The sequence below is a fragment of the Arachis ipaensis genome, chromosome B01, assembly GCF_000816755.2.
Source record: "Arachis ipaensis cultivar K30076 chromosome B01, Araip1.1, whole genome shotgun sequence".
Classification (NCBI taxonomy): Eukaryota; Viridiplantae; Streptophyta; class Magnoliopsida; order Fabales; family Fabaceae; genus Arachis; species Arachis ipaensis.
In genome coordinates this window covers 130,671,708-130,690,934 of record NC_029785.2, presented here as the reverse complement: position 1 = coordinate 130,690,934, position 19,227 = coordinate 130,671,708, and the positions used below count along the sequence as shown (strand labels likewise).

The 19,227-nt window shown below is 35.8% G+C and overlaps 3 protein-coding genes across 3 annotated transcripts; 2 read left to right on the top strand and 1 right to left on the bottom strand.

Moving 5' to 3' along the window:
* On the top strand, positions 3,180 to 8,440 carry LOC107638838 (pumilio homolog 24). Its single transcript, XM_016342239.2, has 17 exons — positions 3,180 to 3,573; positions 3,663 to 3,716; positions 3,860 to 3,921; positions 4,019 to 4,100; positions 4,227 to 4,350; positions 4,426 to 4,509; positions 4,882 to 4,996; positions 5,555 to 5,705; positions 5,798 to 5,911; positions 6,012 to 6,083; positions 6,366 to 6,416; positions 6,515 to 6,565; positions 6,787 to 6,894; positions 7,006 to 7,206; positions 7,481 to 7,555; positions 7,645 to 7,892; positions 7,991 to 8,440. The coding sequence occupies exons 1-17, from the start codon at positions 3,349 to 3,351 to the stop codon at positions 8,121 to 8,123; spliced, it is 1,950 nt and encodes a 649-aa protein (XP_016197725.1). The 5' UTR covers positions 3,180 to 3,348; the 3' UTR covers positions 8,124 to 8,440.
* LOC107638849 (meiotically up-regulated gene 184 protein) lies at positions 8,533 to 10,075 on the bottom strand. Its single transcript, XM_016342250.2, has 4 exons — positions 9,567 to 10,075; positions 9,423 to 9,474; positions 9,259 to 9,326; positions 8,533 to 9,180 (listed from the first exon to the last, which is right to left on the bottom strand). The coding sequence occupies exons 1-4, from the start codon at positions 9,714 to 9,716 to the stop codon at positions 8,644 to 8,646; spliced, it is 807 nt and encodes a 268-aa protein (XP_016197736.1). The 5' UTR covers positions 9,717 to 10,075; the 3' UTR covers positions 8,533 to 8,643.
* Positions 13,251 to 17,432, top strand: LOC107638829. Its single transcript, XM_016342229.2, has 7 exons — positions 13,251 to 13,905; positions 13,982 to 14,179; positions 14,871 to 15,143; positions 15,385 to 15,487; positions 15,966 to 16,084; positions 16,201 to 16,377; positions 16,576 to 17,432. Exons 1-7 carry the CDS (start codon positions 13,717 to 13,719, stop codon positions 17,320 to 17,322), a joined length of 1,806 nt encoding a protein of 601 aa, XP_016197715.1. The 5' UTR covers positions 13,251 to 13,716; the 3' UTR covers positions 17,323 to 17,432.

The following is a 19,227-nucleotide window of genomic DNA, read 5'->3' as shown; positions in this document are numbered from 1 at the left end:
CACATCAAATTCAAGAAACATTTATTTAAAAAAAAAAAAGAAACATTCACTTAAAATAAAAGAAATATCCATCTAAAATAAAAGAAACATCCAATCCATTATTAAAAAAAAAAGTCCAATAACATGAAAAGAAACATTCATTATCACCATAGGCAGACGAGGACCGAACGTAGGAGAGAAGAGGACCAGCTTCTTCGTTCAGAACACGCGACATGACGCAGGAGAGAAGAGGACGTACGACGGTATTGCTTATGGAGAGCACGGTTGCGGCACGGCGAAGGGGAGAAGAAGGCGCGTAGCGACAGCATCGCTTGTAAGGAGAACAAGGGTGGCGACACGTATAGGAGAAGAAGGTGCAGCGGCAACGTCGAGAGTAGGGGCGGCGTGATGCAGGGAAGAAGAAAGTGTAACGGCAGCGTCGGTTGCAGGGAGCACAGAGGCAGAGGGTTGGGGCAGCAGCATAATAGAAAAGGAGAAGCTGGCTTCGTTGCAGTGGGTGAGGGCGGCGCTGAGAAGCTTTGTTGCTAGCGATGGTAAGCAACGTGACAAGGAAGGCGACAGTGGAATTACTGCGGTAAAAATAGGGTTTAGGGTAGGTGAAAGTGGAAATAGGTAATGGAAACGGTGAAAGATAAAAGTGAAATTCGGAATAAAAATGAGTAATCAGGTTGGGATGTTTTTTTCATGGTTATTAGGCCTCAGGATGCAGCCCGTTATTTATATTGTTCACACCCTCGTTGTCTACCTGGTGGAATTAGGTTGAATATAATTAGGGATGATAATGCGTATCCATGGGGCGGGAACCCTCTCTCTATTCCCCGTCCCCGTTTAGAAAATTGCCTTTCGTCCCCGCTCCATTTCTATCAAGGGCTCCATTTATTTTTTTCCGTGGGATAGGCAGATATCTGTAGGTATCCGTGAATATTAAATTTTAAAAATGAAAAAAAAACTACAATTTATAATTTAACTAAAATGTATCAAATTAAAAACAATTCAAACACATTCAACATAATAACATAAACTCAAAATCTCCCACATACAAATTAATTAGTGTATATATATATATATAAATGATATTTTAATAATTTCACACTAGTTGGAATTTAACCGGTCCCCATAGGATGGATAACTCAATCTCCACTTCTATTCTCGTTTATTCATGGGGACGGTCCCTGTGGAAATTTCGCGAATTTCCATTCTGTTTCCCGTTGCGAATTTTTTCTGCGAATCCCTGTGAATTCGAGTTTTTTCTGCCATCCCTAAATATAATGTTAATTTTTTATTATCCACATGGCATGCTATGATTGTTAAACCATATTCAGGCAACAGCCCAATACCATAATAAAGACGAGCATACAAGAAGCCAAAAAGGTGGGGTGGTACTCCCATCCTGTTCAAACCACATGCTAACTATATATATTACGTGCTTTCACATTGCCAGCAACCCACATGTTCCTACTTCGTGTGTTTGTACAAACGACATAGGGAGCAAACTGTGAAAACTCAAAAGGGAAACTCTTCTTGTTCTTAGGCAAAGAGAATAATAATATGTTCAAACTTAAATTTTCAAATTTTAAAAAATTACTTTTTTTTTGGGTATCAAACTGTGAATGCAACAGAATAAAAACTCTTATTTATTCTTGAAATATTTAAGAAATTCTTTTTGGTGCACAAGGTGGGGGTAATAGAACTAATTACTATGCTCAGTTGATGATAAAACATGACACATGTTACGGTCAATGGATAGATATTAGATAGTGAGGTGGACCAATATTTGCTTCACCAATAATGGTGGATGGGGAGGACTAAGTTATCTTGAGTTTGAGCCTCGCCAGTTATATATATACTTATTTGACTAGCGCTCCTAAGCAAGCAAAACATTAAGCATTAAATTAAATGTACACCTTAGTGGTCACACCGTCACAGGACCACAAACACAAACACAAAATAAAGATTTTGTGGTTCAATGTACGTACCAAAAATAACTAAAAAACACTTGCTGCTAAATTCACACGATTCTGCACTCTGCATGCATGCGATATAAAACATATATTAAATAGACAACCACTTTATGTGTACACTAAAATCAGTTACTAAGTTTAATTATTAAGGTAGAATACACATTAAAAATGAGTTAAACTATAGTACTATACATATATTTATACACAAATATATAATGACTGATTTTAGTGTGTAAATAATATTTTTATAAATAGACATATTGTGGTTTCTAATTCTAACCCCACAACATTTCAGTATCAATCCGAAATTTATAGCCCCTACTATGCATGACCACAAAAATAATACAAGATATATATGCCGCGGATCACGCCAAAATCTACCATGCCTAAAAGTAACAACAACAAATAATTGTAATGGAATGTTTTTTGTTTGATTCATCCTGCAATGAACTTTCTTTTCAGTTTTCACTGCCGCTAATTACTCCTCAGAATTGAGAGACACAGCAACGTGGACTTCACATCCAAATTTAAATTTCCGATTCCCGGGACTTATCATGCGTGCACCAAATGTTGTTGGACTAGTCGATGCTAGTGGAAAGTGCAACCCAACTTTGTTAGAATCGTACCACCATGGCATATTGGCATGAATCAATTCTATCTTTATTTTTAAAGTTTTTGTCAGAGACATGCATGCCCAAGAAGATTAGGCAATGTGGACCACAGATAATCTTATACATTTTCAATTATATGGAAAAGAAGTCCAAGTACAGTTTCGTCATCTATTGTTGGGCTAAGTTATTTTGGGCCTAGTTTGTTTTGGGCCTTTTAATGTAATTGGACTCCAAAATGTTTGGGTTGTCTTTTTATTTTGTTTTACTTTCTTAAATTTGTAAAAAAATAAAACCCAAAAAATAGAAAAAAAACCAAAAAAATAAAATTATATTTTTTGTTTTTACTCTTTTTTTTTCTTTAATTCACAAAATTTTGAAAAAAACAAAAAATAAATAAATTCTAAGTTAGATTAATTTTTGTTAAAATTTATAGATAAAACAAGATCCAGAATTTTAAATTTTTTTTTTATACAAGTCTGAAATGTATCAAGGGAAAAAAAATTCTCAGTTTATATTTTATTTAGAAAAAGGGATCAAATTACATAATCATTTTCATTTGATTCATTGCATTTGCAGAACAAATAAAATAGAAATACCTTTTATCAGTATTTAATTTTAATATTTTTGTTGTGATTTTTTATTTGTTATGAGTAATTGTTGGTACTTAGATAAACCCTAGTGGTAGGAGTCGAAAACCCCAGCTTCATGCTCTGCGTAACAGAGCCCCTCTCTTCTTCCAACTAAACTCAACTTCAGGGCTCAGAGATTGAGTTTCAATGGCGCCGAAGAAGCAGGACGATGGAAGCACCAAGAAGAGGAAGCGGATTCCAGCTTCGGGCTCTAACGCCGAAGCATCACATGAATCCCCTTCTAAGGCTCCTAAACTCTCTGCCTCTAAGAAACCCTTCAAATCCCTCAAAACACGCAAACCAGACGCCGTTCCTAAAGACAAGACCAAGAAGGCTCCCCTTACAGGTCGAGAACGTCGTCTTCATGCTAAGGTCTTAAAACGTTACCAATTTGCTTTCAAATGCATTTGAATCTGTGTTTTGTTATTGAATCGGTGGAACATTTTGTTGTTTGATTTCAGGAACTTGCGGAGGCTAGGAAAAAGAAGAGGAAGCGCCATTTCACTCTTGAGCAAGTGAGTACTTATGCTCATTCATCGTGTATTTATTTATTCATATTTGGGATTTAACTTTAAGCTTTGGATTCTGTTGATATGTTTAGTTAAAATCTTTACAGCTTTGGGATATTATGGTTAATTAAATAAATAATCGTAAACAGGAGCTTGCACGCCTATGGGAAAAGATGAGGCGTCATGAGGTTGCCAAAGAGGATAGAGCCAAGTATGTATATTTAGGAAAGATTTTCAGTAATGAAATTCCTTATCTTTGTTTTCTTTCTCTTGCTCATGTTTTACTTTGGAATTTTGTATAACTCAAGGCTGGTGACAGAAGCTCTGCAAAAGATGAAGGGGAAAATTCCTGAAATTGCAGGGTCTCACATTTCTTCTCGGGTTCTTCAGGTATATAATGTTGCTAACTTGCTGAATTTCTATCTCTATTTAAGGGTAAAGGAAAAATTGGTTTCACATTCTTTCAGAGTAGCTGGCAGTTTTAATATCTTCAATTATTTCTCTCTTTAATTGTAGACTTGTGTCAAGCATTGCTCACAAGCTGAAAGAGATGCAGTGTTCGAGGAACTTAGGCCACATTTTCTATCCCTAGCGTACAATGCGTATTCTGTTCACTTAGTAAAGAAGATGCTGGATAATGGTAATAGTCAACCTGAAATATGTTTCTAGTGATATGTTACTTTTTTCCTTATCCGTGATCCTTCCACATTTTCAGCCTCCAAGAAACAACTAGCAGGCTTTATCTCCACTCTTCGTGGTCATGTTGCTCCTCTTCTTCGCCACATGGTTGGGTCAGTTGGTATGTATCAGTGTTTTGCAGTTGTTCATGGTTTACCTCATGTTTCAGATTCAAAGTTTTAACAAGTGGAATGGTTTTTGCCTTTTTTCCTTGTGTTGTATGTCTAGCAGTATATTCACACGAAGCTTAGTTTGAATCTAGCTTGCTTCGCGTGTGAATAAATCAGATGGGAAAAAAAAAATAAAAAAGATCCAAAAATATTATTTTCATGGCTTTGTATTAATTTTAAAGCATGATAAGGATTGTCACCTGTTAACATTTTGTACCCTGTGCAATTCAAATGCAATGATATGATATGATCATATGAATGTTTCGACATTTAGCCAAAATTAATTCTCCTTATATATCTATGTGCCACTTCATGCTATGCAGTTGTTGAGCATGCTTATGAGTTATCAAATGCTGCACAAAAGCAAGAGCTGCTGTCAGAATTGTACTCCACGGAACTTCAATTGTTTAAGGATCTAGTTTCACTGAAGGAGAGCAGGTAAATCTTATGTTGATACTAATTGGATGAAACATTTGAAAAACTATTGGCCATTACTGCAGCTGTTCTTTTTGAGGGTATGAATAGCACAAAAGGACATAATCCGATCTATGGTGGTTGATAGAAAGGAAAGATGAAACTTCAGTTCCACATTCTTTTTTCCTTCCTCTTTTTGAGATCTTATATTTATATCCTTCCTGTCTGAAAAATTTGGGTGGGGGTTTAGAAAAAGGGGTGCAACATTTGCAGCTTATGCAACTTTTAAGTTAATTAGTTATTTCCTGACTGATTATATATTAGTACTTACAATGCTAATAAAAAAAAAACTAAAACAACTCAGAAATCATAGTTTGTTGAATTTTTTAAACTCAACTTGGTTATATATTTGCTAGTGAATATTTCTCATTTTAATATGATCCATATGTTTTATGGAGCTTGCAATTCAAAAACCACTTGCAATCCTCCTGATATTACTTATCTTGTTCACTATGGTTCGCTTGCTCTCTCTATGTACTTCTGTGTCTGTAATGTTTTCTTATTTTTTTAATTGTATTTCAGGTTGTTAGATGTAATTTCCAAGTTGGGTCTACAAAAGGGTTCAGTTATCCGACATATGACGTCAGTGATTCAGCCAATTCTAGAGAAAGGGATTGTTGATCATTCTATCATACATCGAGTCTTATTGGAATATTTCAGCGTTGCTGATCAGGTACTTCTCTCCTTTCCCCCCAATAATGTTACAGCCAACAATTTAATTACAGCAATAGATCTTATTGTTATCTAAATTGAGTTTTTCAAAAGTCATCTGTCACAGATATAATACAGCAGTTATCCAGTCCACTCCTTGTTAGAATGATTGGTACAAAGGATGGAGCTAAAATTGGAATTCTCTGTGCAAAATATGGGAATGCCAAGGTTTATTTTTGCAATATCTCTGTTATCAATTGAAGTTTGACTAGAGTATTCTTATGTTTGTGTCTAACATGGTTCGTTCTTCTTTACGTTCCTCTTTCAGGAAAGAAAGAAGATTATTAAAGGATTGAAAGGGCACATAGCTAAAACAGCTTATCATCAGTATGGTTGTTTGGTAAGTAACTTGTTTTTTCACTATTTTTTTTGTTGCCCAGCCTATTTAAAGTTCTGTTATGCTTTAGACATGTCGGTGGGCTCCAGATTGATTCATGCTGACCCCTCCATCCTACAGGAAGTTGCAAAGAAAAATGATTTGAGGACTGAATAAATATAGAAATAACTATTGGGAGAATTTGGACCTAGGTTATGTGCAAATGTATTGACTGAGTGGTTGCTTATCATATGTAGTCCTTTCATTTAGATTTTAATATGAATGTTTCTTTCATTGAACATTCAGGTGCTTGTTTGCATATTTTCAGTTGTTGATGACACAAATCTTGTAACAAAGGTAGGTTTGGTTCTTCCTCTGATTTTTCTCTTGGATAGTCATTGTGTACAAAATTAGGACTTCTTTTAATATCAAGCACTAAAGCGTTATTGTTGCAGGTTATCATTCGTGAGCTTCAACCAACTCTAAGGGAGCTTATTTTGGATAAGGTCTCTTCTATTATACCTCACATATGATGTATCAAACATTTAAATAGCTAAATGTAGAATGTTGGCAGTTAGCATTCTGTTCTATCCCTGCCTAGCTTTTTCCAACTCTTCTCTGCAGGAAATGTAGAAATGTTATTCTGTGTTTCTGACAAAATAGCCAAATGTGCTTTCTGGTTTTAATTTTGTTCCTAACTTCTGTTTTCTATTGTGAATTATTACAGAATGGAAGACGACCAATTCTTCAATTGTTACATCCTAATTGTTCACGCTATTTCAGTCCTGATGAACTTGCTTCCCTGAGTTCATCTATTCCTTCTCTGTCTCAGAAGGTTTTTTATTTTTTATTATTTATTTATTATTTATTTTTTTTACCAACCTTTTTATTATATATACTTTAAAGCAGCTCTATAACTCAGGTATTTGTTTTCTATTGTTGTCAGGATCAGTCAGAAACAAGCACTCAGACAGAGGCTTTGAAGGTATCACTTAATGTCGAGAAGTCCAAGGAAGACACAGAAATGGCAGTGGATGAATCTAGTAAAGGTGACACTCCTAAGGATGATTCTTATGTAGCTGAGAGTGGGAAAAAAGACCCATTTGTCAGAAGGCAAGAACTATTGATCAAAAGTGGACTTGCTGAGGTGGGTTGCTTTAGCTTTCCTTCTACTAATTTGATTTCTTTTCATGCTTTCCTTAAGTTTTATTGCCTCTTTCTGCTCATAAATCTTATCCTCCTGATTAAAATTGTTTGAATCTAAAAAAGTGATAATTTAAATGTTTCTTGATATTATATTCACATAATTATACTGGTTTTGCTAACATACTAATATGTATTTTTTTTATTAGTTAAATTGCTTGTGATTTTGTGAATTGTTAAGTCTTGCTGAAACTGTTTGCTTGTAACTTACCATGCAGAGTCTTCTTGATATATGTATTGAGAATGTGGGAGAACTGATACGATCAAATTTTGGCAGAGAGGTTTTATATGAGGTAGTAGATAAGTTGTGTATTATAATTTTACAAGTTTTGTAAATCTATTACCAAGCATTACCTTATTGTCAAATGAATGGTAAATGCAGGTTGCAACAGGTGGTTCTGGTGGCGTACTGCATCCAACCTTGGATGATAAGATAACTTCCCTTCACGAAGCAGTTGCATCTCTTTCAGCAATGCCTAAATCAGATGATTCAGAAGAGGATCATGTCCTTGAAAATTTCCATTCCAGTCGGACCATTAGAAAACTGGTTTTGGATTGCCCCAAGTTTGCTTCCACCTTATGGGAGAAAGCTATAAAAGGGAAAAGCGAGTTGTGGGCACAAGGTCACAGGTAGGCTTCATTTTCTCTTCTGTTATCTTAAATCAGATCAGGATGCTAAGGACTGCGAGTTCTTATGTTTAATTTTTTGCTTGACATTGTTGATGCAGCTGTAAAGTTATCTCTGCATTTTTGGAGTCAACAGATTCAAAGGTACAGAGACTTGTAAAGAAAGAGCTGCAGCCTTTGATTGATAGCGGAGTTCTCAAGAACCAGAGGCCCAGAAAACTATCAACCAAATAATTGTAATGTACGATGCATGGGGAAGGGATTGAAGCATGACACAGCGTATCAATGGCTAATATACGTTTATCCGTGTCTTGCTGTGGTTCCTGTAATTCTTCCCCCCTCTCCTTCTCTCTGAATTGTAGGAAGTGAGTTAAAAGGCCTAAACTAAATTTTGTATCGAGAAAGCTTCTGTTGAAATTTTGGCAACCAATAGAATATATTCATTGAGATTACTTTGAAGTAATGATTGTGGTTTTTCATATCCTGAGTTACAGCAATAGGGCACCATTAAGTATTGGCTATTGTACCGTGTATTTTTTATTTTTATTTTTAAATTTGTGTGTGTGTCCGTTCATTCAATTTTTCAAAGTTATCTTGCCCTTAATTTTTAAATCAATCATTGTGCTGTTTGACTCTAGGGGGCTCAAAAGAACACGAGACAAATTTGTAATGAAATGCAATAAACCCGTTTAAAGTAGCGAAGAATGTGGCTATCACATTGCATTGATTGAATGTTAGAAAACAAAAAATGGAGCTAACATTGCGATGGGACTTGAGCAAATTTGCTTGTGAACATACTCCTAGATTTGACCTCAAAAATAGGGGAGCCATGCTGTGCTCCTTCCCTTGCATTATGCAGCATACTCTCTGTCTGCAGGTACCAATATGTGGAAGAATTCTTGTAAACATTGCTCCTCAGATGAGGGTAGCCTTGGTACAAATAATCTGAGGGATTGAAAACAGGGGTTTCTCTATCAAATCTGTGCAGGGACTTGCTTCTTTGTAGGTATCCAACCGGATTATAGGGAGGAGATTCTTTCCTTGACATGGAATTCGCTCGCAGACAGTTCTCAATCACCTTTGCCTCCTCCTTGAATCTCTCTCTCATGTCCCTTATGTTTCTCCAGAGCTTGAAAGACCTTGAGATGTTGATAATATTCCATGCCTTGAAACCCGAACCACCGGCATTGCTGGATGTGTTGGGGATTCTTTTGCATTCAAAGCATAAGCTCTTGAGTCTCTCCAAGTCAAATGCTCTTCTCTTTGCAGCATTGGATAAACATGTATAGGCCTACACAAAAATGGGGGATGGTGATGAGAATGAATTCCATTTAACCAATGGAAGAAAAAGAAAATAGCACAAACTAACCTCAGAAACAAGCTTGAAGGCAATTTCAGCCTTGGGGTGTTGATTCTTATCTGGATGAAGTTGCAGAGCTGAGGACACACAAAAGAACATTGCTCATTCTTTTCAGAGTTTGGAGAGAAAGAAAATGCAGATTACACAATAACCATAAAAGCAATTGAACTTACCCAGTTTATGGTATCTCTTGCGAATGGTATTTATCCCTGCATTTTCTTCCACCTATGAGAACCCAATATGGGAAACATTTGAATATTGCGAAAGAACCCAAGACATGAAAACTGCTAGAAGGATAAAAGGGTGAGAAACCTTACTCCAAGAATGCAATACCAGTCAATGAAAGATGATGGGTTGGGTGAGTTTGAGAGAAGCCTATGAGCACACACCACAGAACGGGTGGCAATGGAGCAAATCTGTAATACCAACTGGGTCTTGGAATCTGAATCTTGTCCCATTATCCCCATTGAAGAGGTGATATGATATGTTGTGATGATGTTTTTGGAATGCGAAAGTGAAGGACAAAACGTTAAAAAGAGAGAGAGGAGAAGAGGGGGGACTCACAAATAGTGAATGAATATGAAGGTTGTGTCTTTCTTCTTGTTGGCGTTTTGAGGACAGCAATAAATAAAAAGGTGGTGCGGTTAATTAAGATAAAAGATGCAACCTTTACGGAGGAGATTTTGCATTTTTTACTGTGCCTGCCTCACTTGCTACGAACACAGCGAGGTTAATGTTACTGTCTCCACGTGACAATTCTTGAGAGCTACTAGGATCTGGGGTGGTGCATTTTGCCCCTTATTGTTTCTTGTTCCAACAAATTGGTAGTAACATACCCTCTGCCTCTGGCTAAAAACGGAACCTCCTAAGTTAAACTCACAAATTACATAGACTAATTGATTAGCTTACTCATTCATTTAAACAAGTATCGAATATTTGACTTATGTTTTGTGGATGAAGTTACTCATTGGCTACCAGCCGACTCTTAAACAAAATTTAGATATGCGATGGATTAAAAAATCTTATATATTTATTTTTTCAAGAATTCTATTTTCGGATATATTTCTTGATTTACTTCATCCCCCGCCCACCGGGTTCTAGATTAGTAGCATTTATGAAAAGGAAACACTACCTTGCATTTTGTGGTAGGGAAAACCCGTTTAATAACACTAACTGAAGCAGATGAAATATGTGATATGAAAGTTTGGAAGAGTTTTTGGAGGTTGTGGCAATGTAGTAGGTAGATGGAAATATTATTTTTGTACCATATCTTTAAATTCAATGAGAAATTACCCGTGAAGAAGGGATGAGAGCGTTTAAGTAGGGTTGTCTTGTCCCACTCGATATAATGCCCTGTTGAAGCTATAGGCTTAAAAAAATACTAATAGGTCCCCACCTTGTATCCCTATGTTCAAAAGATCGTATAATTTGTTTTTCCTCATTGTTCTTGGAATTCATTATCACGTGTTGGTTGGGTCTTAGGTGAAGGAAAATTTAACAAACTTGCTTTTGAGAGGAAAGTTAGTTTGTCCTCGTTGAAGTTGGTTTTGGCCTTAAATTCTTACACAGCTTGAAACCATTTCAAGTATGCACATAATTGAGATTGATAGGTTTTAGCTTAATGTATATCATCTTTTGAGTAAGTGGAAATTATTGAATTTATATTATTCTAAAAAACTCTACTCTTTTCGAGTGTTACAAACTACTAATTCAGTAGACTGTTCCTCTTCATTGAATATTGCACTAGTTTGAATCCAAGAAATAGAATCAATTCTATTATTCCGTTAATGTATTGGTAAGTGAAGCAACTGTATCCAAACATAAGCTTTTGTTTTGTGCAAAGGGACAAATTCCCGTAAGGTAAGATTGTACAAATTTTATTATTATATAAATTATTTTATGCTGCTCCATAATCCAATGTATAGGTCAACATGCTCTGCTGGATTTCAAAACTCAAGAGGAAATGCGGAATTTGGGGTGGAAAATCGAAGTGTATGCCATTCTGATAGTTATTTGGTTAATTATGATTTATGAATGTCCCAGTATATAATTATGTATTACCAGTTCATTGATTAATTTTGCACCATTAGGGTCAATTATAACATATGCTTTCGACGCCTTTGGAAAAGAGAAAGGGGAATAATAATAAGATAATAAAGGAAGGAAAAGTTTTGCACTTTGAGCCTTCATATTTTGAACGTATTTGGGAATTGGGACTCGCCAATGGTAACTTTCAATTGAAGATATAAAAAGGTATAGCTACTGTTTAAGTAAACCATATGACACAAGTAAAGTTCATAAATGGATATAATTTGTTAGAAGCATGTCAAGAGTACCACAGAATTAAGTATTTCGCTAGTCTTAATTATGATTGAGCTGAATAACTAAAATTAATTTTATAATTAAGATTAGGGAAATGTTTGGTAACCAAAAAATATTAGCCAAAATCAACCAGAACTTGCCTTATTTAGCATTCATTAATTGTCGCAATAATTAATGAATGCTAAATAAGTCAAATTTTGGCTGAATTTTTTGTCTCACTAGCATTACCCGATTAGGAAAATGTTTGGTCAATCAATAGAATAACTGATTCTATAGTCTATTTGTTGGTCAACATTCAGAGATTTGTTTTTCCTTTTATTTTTCCCTTTATTTTTGGGTTCAAAAAGATTGGTTTTTACGTACTTATGACGATAGTAGTTAGAATATCGATTTAACTCTTAAAATCTTCTGATATTACAATTTTAAATAAGTCTATCGATTTTATGAAATTTATACTAATTCTAAAAATTTTACAATTTAAATCTTTTTAAAATTTTATGTTTTACGTTCTTAATTTACTTTTTCAATTTCAAGTAAAATTTCGATTTTCTCTACCTTGTTTATGTTGAAGGCACTCTCTAACATAGGAGGAGAGTTGTTGGGCTCTAAGTGTGAGTTCAGCACTAATCTCAGCCCGTTCACCAAAAATTGCAAGCTTTTGTTTTTTATGGACTATTGGGCCACATGCCTTTCAAACATAGCAACAGTTATGATGAGTCTGGAAGCTAGCTAAGAAAATAAAAATGGAAACGAAAGAAGGTTGATTGATTGGCCCTGTCCAAAGAAAAAAAGAAAATTGATTGGTTTTTATTTTGGATTTATGCAAGGAAAGTTTACATTAATAGTTTTTATTCATATTTTGTCGGGCAAAAAACCATAATGAGCCAAAGCAAGAATTGTGTAACCAAAATGCGCCAAATCCAATTTCGTTTCAGCAATGAGCCAAAGTGTATTTTAATATAATTCGAACCTTGTTGGTTCGATTTATATAAAAATGCCTCCTGGCTTATTGCTGAAACAAATTTCTGTTTGGCGTATTTTGGTTAAACTTTTCTGCATGTGGCTTAATATGGTTTTTTGCCCTATTTTGTCATATCAATCAAATAGGTCACATTTTACATCTATTAGTTGAATTGTCATTACTGATTACAAATAATGAATTTAGTTCAAAGTAAATCAAAATTAGACTCATCTTTTTGGTCTTTCAATCTATATTTGGAAACCATAGTATAATTTAGTACATACTGTAGCTATTAGTACCTTTCTTGTAGTAATATAATTAAGGATTTAACTAATATACAAAACTTAAATTTTTAATACGTTCATTATACATTTATAAAAAGATTTTACAACTTTCACCAATAATAACCTAACAAAATCTTTAACTAAAATCTGTATATATAAACACAACCAGTATTTCACAATGAGAATCCGACCATCCTTACACTAATAACTATTAGGCCAACGTTGTTATCATTGTCAAATATTCACAAATACCAACCCACTTAATCATACGAATGAGATTTTTAATACCCATGCAAGAGGGCAACACGGATAAACTCAATTATTGGATTGGAATACAGTTGTTAAATGCTGAACAATCAATGTATAATTAAACCTACCAGATCCAGTGCACCATAGCTTATACAAATCTGAATCTCTGTTGATCTCATTATTGTTGGAGTCAAACCAAATGAGATTGTTGTGTCAATTTGTAATGTCATGTTGGATGTTGAGCATATTGTTAGCTAGAAAACCCCGCGTGTGCATGGGACCCAATTTGTTTCATATCATTCCATAACGTTGACGTGCCCACTCTCCCACACTTCACAAAACCTAATGACCGTTTTACCCACCATGATTTCTAGAACACTCTAAAATCAAGCGAGGGCATTATGGTCATAATGAACCAAGTATCTCCCTCCCAGAAAGGCACGTCCTCAGTTCTTCACCCTTTCACCTACGTTTCAATTTTTCCAATTCACACTCAATCCTCTCCAATTCCCAATCCTAAATCCCTAATTTCTTGAAGGCTAGATATTCCATTCGCATTACGTAGTGGCTTCTCCAATCGCCATTCCCAGCTGGAAGCTCCTTTCTAGAAAGGAAGAAGAAGAAGAAGAAGGAGGAGGAGGAGGAGGAGGCATGGATTCGTCGAGACTGAGCAGAACGGTGAGGAGGAGGTTTGCTCGGAGGCCAGCTCAGGCGCCGGCGAATCTCTTGGAGTCGATCGTGACGCTCTCGGAGACTTTGAGGTTCACGTACTCGGAGACTCTCGGAAAGTGGCCCATCGGAGACTTGGCGTTCGGCATCAACTACTTCATGCGCAAGCAGGTTCATCTCCAATTTCCAAATTACAAATTCGGAATTCTCAATTCCTCTTCAATTATAAGGGTTTTGAACTTTGCAGGGTAATGTAGTAGTCGCGAGTGTATACGGAGGGAGTGGTTGTGTGGAATTGAAAGGGCGTGAGATAGTTGGGGAGCTGCGTGAGCTGTTGAGGTTGCTGACAATGTGCATGCTCTTCTCAAAGAAGCCGTTTCCGGTGTTCTTAGATTCCGCCGGATTCTCCCCGGAGCATGTTCTCCTTCAGAAGCCCAAAGCTGGGGTGCGTTCTTCTTCCTTCTTCACTCTCCTTCTCAGTTATTTATATACTCTGTTCATTAATGAATTGAATCACATGCTGAGATTTTGTGACATTTTTTGGGCTTGGTTCCGTCTTGCTTTCTAACTAAAATAACCATAAACAATCCTACAAAAAATTAAAAAAAATATATATTTTTTAAGGAAATATAAAATACAATATTTTTTAGGACTAAAATTAGTTACATGCATATAAAATTATTTTCCAAAACANACATAATTTTCGTAGTATTTTTTTGTTTAAATCTTTCTTAATCATTGTGTGCTTATTGTACGATTTGATAAAAATCCTCACAGTAGGGTAATGGCAAAATAGGCCATGAAGATTGCTAGATGTCATTATTGTTGCTTTTTATAATTTTAAATCGTCAGTTTTGCGTTCCTTAGACATGGCTGCTGGGCGCCGAGTGTTGTTAACATGTGTTCTACACTTCTACTTCTGAATTATTATTGCCACTCTATTTTCCATAATTAATCTATTTCCATGTGTTACTCGATGCATCTTACAAAAAACTCTCCTTTTTCTTTTTTTTTTTTTTGGGGTAGATAATATGTATTTGCCTCTTTGGACCTTTCCTATGGTTCTATGCTATTTTCAACTGCAAAATGTTTCAACATAGTCTCGTCAATTTTATGTCATTGTAATGTTATAACAGCTTCTGAAGCCTGCTTTCACAATTATACGGGATACACAATCAAAATGTTTTCTTCTATTGATCCGGGGAACTCATAGCATAAAAGATACTCTAACAGCTGCAATGGGTGCTGTCGTCCCTTTCCACCACTCTGTTTTAAATGATGGTGGGGTGAGCAACTTGGTTTTAGGATATGCACACTGTGGTATGGTGGCTGCAGCTCGTTGGATTGCAAAGCTCTGCACTCCGACATTGCATAAGGCTCTTGGTGAATGTGCTGACTTTAAAGTCAAGGTATTATTCTTCATTGTGCTTGGAAGAACATTATTAGTGCTATAGCTCTGTATGCTGAATTAAGAACTCACTCAATAATAAAAAAAATATTGGAGTACTTCTTTTTCCTTTCATTTATTTATTTGTTATTTTAAACTATATCACTTTAGACTCTATATTCTTTCAGGATCTTCTTTTTCTTCCAATTGAAAACATACGAATTATTTCATTGTGCAACACATCCCCTTTTATGTTGTCATAGATTGTTGGGCACTCACTTGGTGGTGGTACTGCTGCACTGTTAACTTATATTCTTAGAGAACAAAAAGAGTTCTCTTCAAGCACATGCGTCACATTTGCCCCAGGTATGTAGCTCTACTGAATTCTTAATATCCGAAGTTAATTTTGAATTGAGTATTGTGCTAATTCAGTATATTTTGCATTGTGAAACTCAATAAATAATCTTTTACTAATTTGTGCAAGTTACTTGAAATTCCTCTTTTCATAATGGATCAATAATAAGTTGCATAGTGGCCATAAGATGGTGCTATTGTAATGAGTTTGGTGGTGATGTGCGATTTCAAATTTGTGACGTCCAATCATGAGATGTGTTCAGCTACGTAGTCTGATATTGGTCATAACTTGGGACCAAAGGATTCAGTTTGTTTTCCCAGTGGGAATGTCTATTTTGGTTTCAGTGTATACGTGATCTTTGTTCATGATTCTAACCGAATATTTTGCTTATTGCATATGTTTTATGAGGTTGGATTTCTCTAATAAGGAAACTTTGCCTTCTCTTCATAATCATTATTTCTAAGTTCCTTCTTAATTGTCATTTTTCAGCTGCCTGTATGACATGGGAATTAGCTGAATCAGGGAAGCACTTTATCACCACTGTTATAAATGGTTCAGATCTAGTGCCTACGTTCTCAACTTCCTCTGTCGATGATCTTCGTTCTGAGGTGCTCTATTAAGTTCTCCCTACTTTATATGGTTTTGTGGAATATTGTTGTCAATGAATTTCTGATGTTATGTGTAAGGAAGTTATTCTTTCTCTACTCACTCTAGTTTTATTTAGGTCACAGCATCATCATGGTTGAATGATTTACGAGATCAAGTTGAGCATACAAAGGTCCTGAATGTTGTCTACCGCTCTGCAACTGCACTTGGATCCCGGTTGCCATCTATATCTAGCGCTAAAGCAAGAGTAGCTGATGCAGGAGCGCTTTTGAAGCCAGTAACCAGTAGCACCCAGGTTGTATCAGCCTTCCTTCTCTATTTGATGTTGAAAGTCTTCAAAGATGCAATTTCTTCCAAATACATATTTTTTGGATGTTGCCAAGTTTTTTCCCTTGCAATCATCCAAGTCCATGGATCTTGATAAAGGCTGGTGTTCAAGCAGTTTCAACGATATTAATTACAGCATCTCAAAAGAAGGATTTTATACTCGCAGGTTGTGATGAAGCGTGCACAAAGTGTTGCTGAAGCTGTAGTCAGAACTCGCTCATCATTGTCATCATGGTCCTGCATGAGTGCACGTCGTCGGAGTGTTGGCCCACTACCAAACTCCAAACTGGAGAACTCAGCAGAAACTTCTGTAGTAGCCAAGAGAACTGCGGAATCTCTTTTTACTGAAGAGGTAGTTAGAGATCATATGCTTAGTAATGATGAACCTAGTTCATCAAGTGGAGGATCTGTCCACGATGACACGGATGAAGAGGAAAAACTCCTCCCTGCTAATCAGTACGTTACCACTTCCACTGTGGATGGCATCACTGAAGGCGAATTATGGTCCCAACTGGAGCAGGAGCTCCAGCAGAAGGACAATATCACCGAGATTCAGGCTCGGGAAGAAGAGGCAGCCGCAGCAAAAGAAATAATCGAAGAAGAGAATCAGTTTGTTGATGCAGCAGAAAGCAGTAATTCGATCACATCCGACAACTTGGATAACCAACGATTTTATCCCCCAGGAAGAATCATGCATATTGTCCCTGTACCTTCATCTGGTGATTCTAATTCAAATTCCAATGGACCCGTTGAGGAGCGGGTCTGCTTATATGAAACACCCAGAGAGCTATATAGCAAGCTCAGGCTTTCAAAAACGATGATAAATGATCATTACATGCCCATGTATAAGAGGATGATGGAACTACTAATTCGAGAACTAGAGAAAGATAGTAGCTTTGACGTGATAATGTGAAATACAATTGCAAATACAATACTACAGAACAAATATGGCCACAAAGGATGTTAATGATTGCGGAATGCCTAATTATATAATAATTTATTGATCTAACCTTCAATGTCTAATTGGACCCGTTTCTCAATTAACTGGCATAGAAGAGGAATACCATTACACAGATAGATGGAACAAACGTAACAATTAAGAATTGAATTAAGCTTGGGTAGCCTCTCCTAAGTGGAGAAGCTTCCAAAAATTGACGGGCAAGCCCCGCCAAAGTAGGGCAGGTCTTACTCGTCGGAGAATAGTGTGTTCGCACTAATAGGTGTTGGCGCGACCCGTCGTCACTATACGTTCATTAACAAGTCGCCTTTCACCCCCTGACAGGACAGGTTAAGAGTCTATCATGCTGCTTCCCTTCTTTTATATGCAGCTCTCTACTCTTCCCTCTATAGAATCTCCGATGTGGGGTTTATATAGTTCCAAAAAGGAATTTTGAAAGATATCAATCTTCCCATTCTCAGATTATTTTCCTCGACCCGTGAATTAGAAATGAATTTCTCCCGTGGGTTACGTGCCAATAATTTTGCAATAAGTAGATCTTAAGATCTATAACTGACCAGAGATATTAATCTTTATTTTGAAAATATTTGTTGCATTTATTTTACATGAATATTGTATTGATCCATTATCATTTACCACTATCTAAAATGTAAAAGTCTCATCATAATCCAATTATGTAAAAGATATCCATTATGTAAAAGAGGAGTGCTACACATACAAGTCTTTTTGACTTACAAGTCTTACAAATTACTAGGCCTTTTAATGCGTTATTCAATGTTTCCTATTTTCAAAGCGCTACACTTAGAACGGTTCCTCTTCCTCCTCTTCTTCTTCTCTTCCTCTTCCTCTTCCTCTTCCTCTTCCTCTTCGTTTTTTTTTTCGATTTTCATAGTTTCTGAAATCAAGCTTTGAAATCGTTTTGAAGAAGAAGAAGCAGCAGAAGATGATGGAGAAAGAGAAAGAGTTTTAAATTATGCAACGAATTTTGGGTGTATTTCTTAAATACTTTTGGGTGTATTTTTCGTAATCCTTTGGGTGTATTTCTGTAATCCTTTTAAAGATAATGGAACTTCAGAAATACACCCAAACGATTACAGAAGTACACCCAAAATGATTACAGAAATACACCCAAAGAATTACATAAATACCCAAACGGTTACAGGAATTTACCCAAACGATTATAGAAATACACCCAAAGGATTACAGAAAATACACCCAAAGGATTTAAAGAAATACACCCAAAATTTGTTAAAATACATCTTATGTATAATTCAGAACTCTTTCTCTTTCTCCTCCTCATCTTCTACTGCTTCTTCTTCTTCAAAAACGATTTCACCATGAAAAATCGAAAAAAAAAAAGATAAAACAGAGAGAAAGAACGTAAATGAAGAAGAGGAAGACGATGAAGAAGAACGTGCAGAAACGAAAGAAAAGGAGAAGAAGAAGAGCAAGAGGAAGAAGAACGTGCAGCAAGAAGAAGAAGAAGAAGGAGAAAGAGAAGGCAAGAAACGAAAGAAAAGAAGAAGGAGAAGACGAAGAGGAAAAAGAATGGTTCGAAGCGTGTTTTGAGCGTTAGTTTTAATTGAACTTGTAAGGCTTACAAGCCTTAATCGCTTGTATGCCAAGAATTACTCATATACAAAATGGGTATTTCCCAAGAATAAAAATCTAATACAACCAATTAGAAAGAGGGAAAACTATCAGTAACGAACAAGAGGATGTATGCTACAAAGTTTATATAATGGTAATGGTAAAAATTTATTAATAATTTTTTTTTGTGTGAAATTGATATTTAAAAACTGTTAAATAATAATTTTGTATGTAAATTTTACTTTATAAAATTAAAAAAATTCTCAAAAT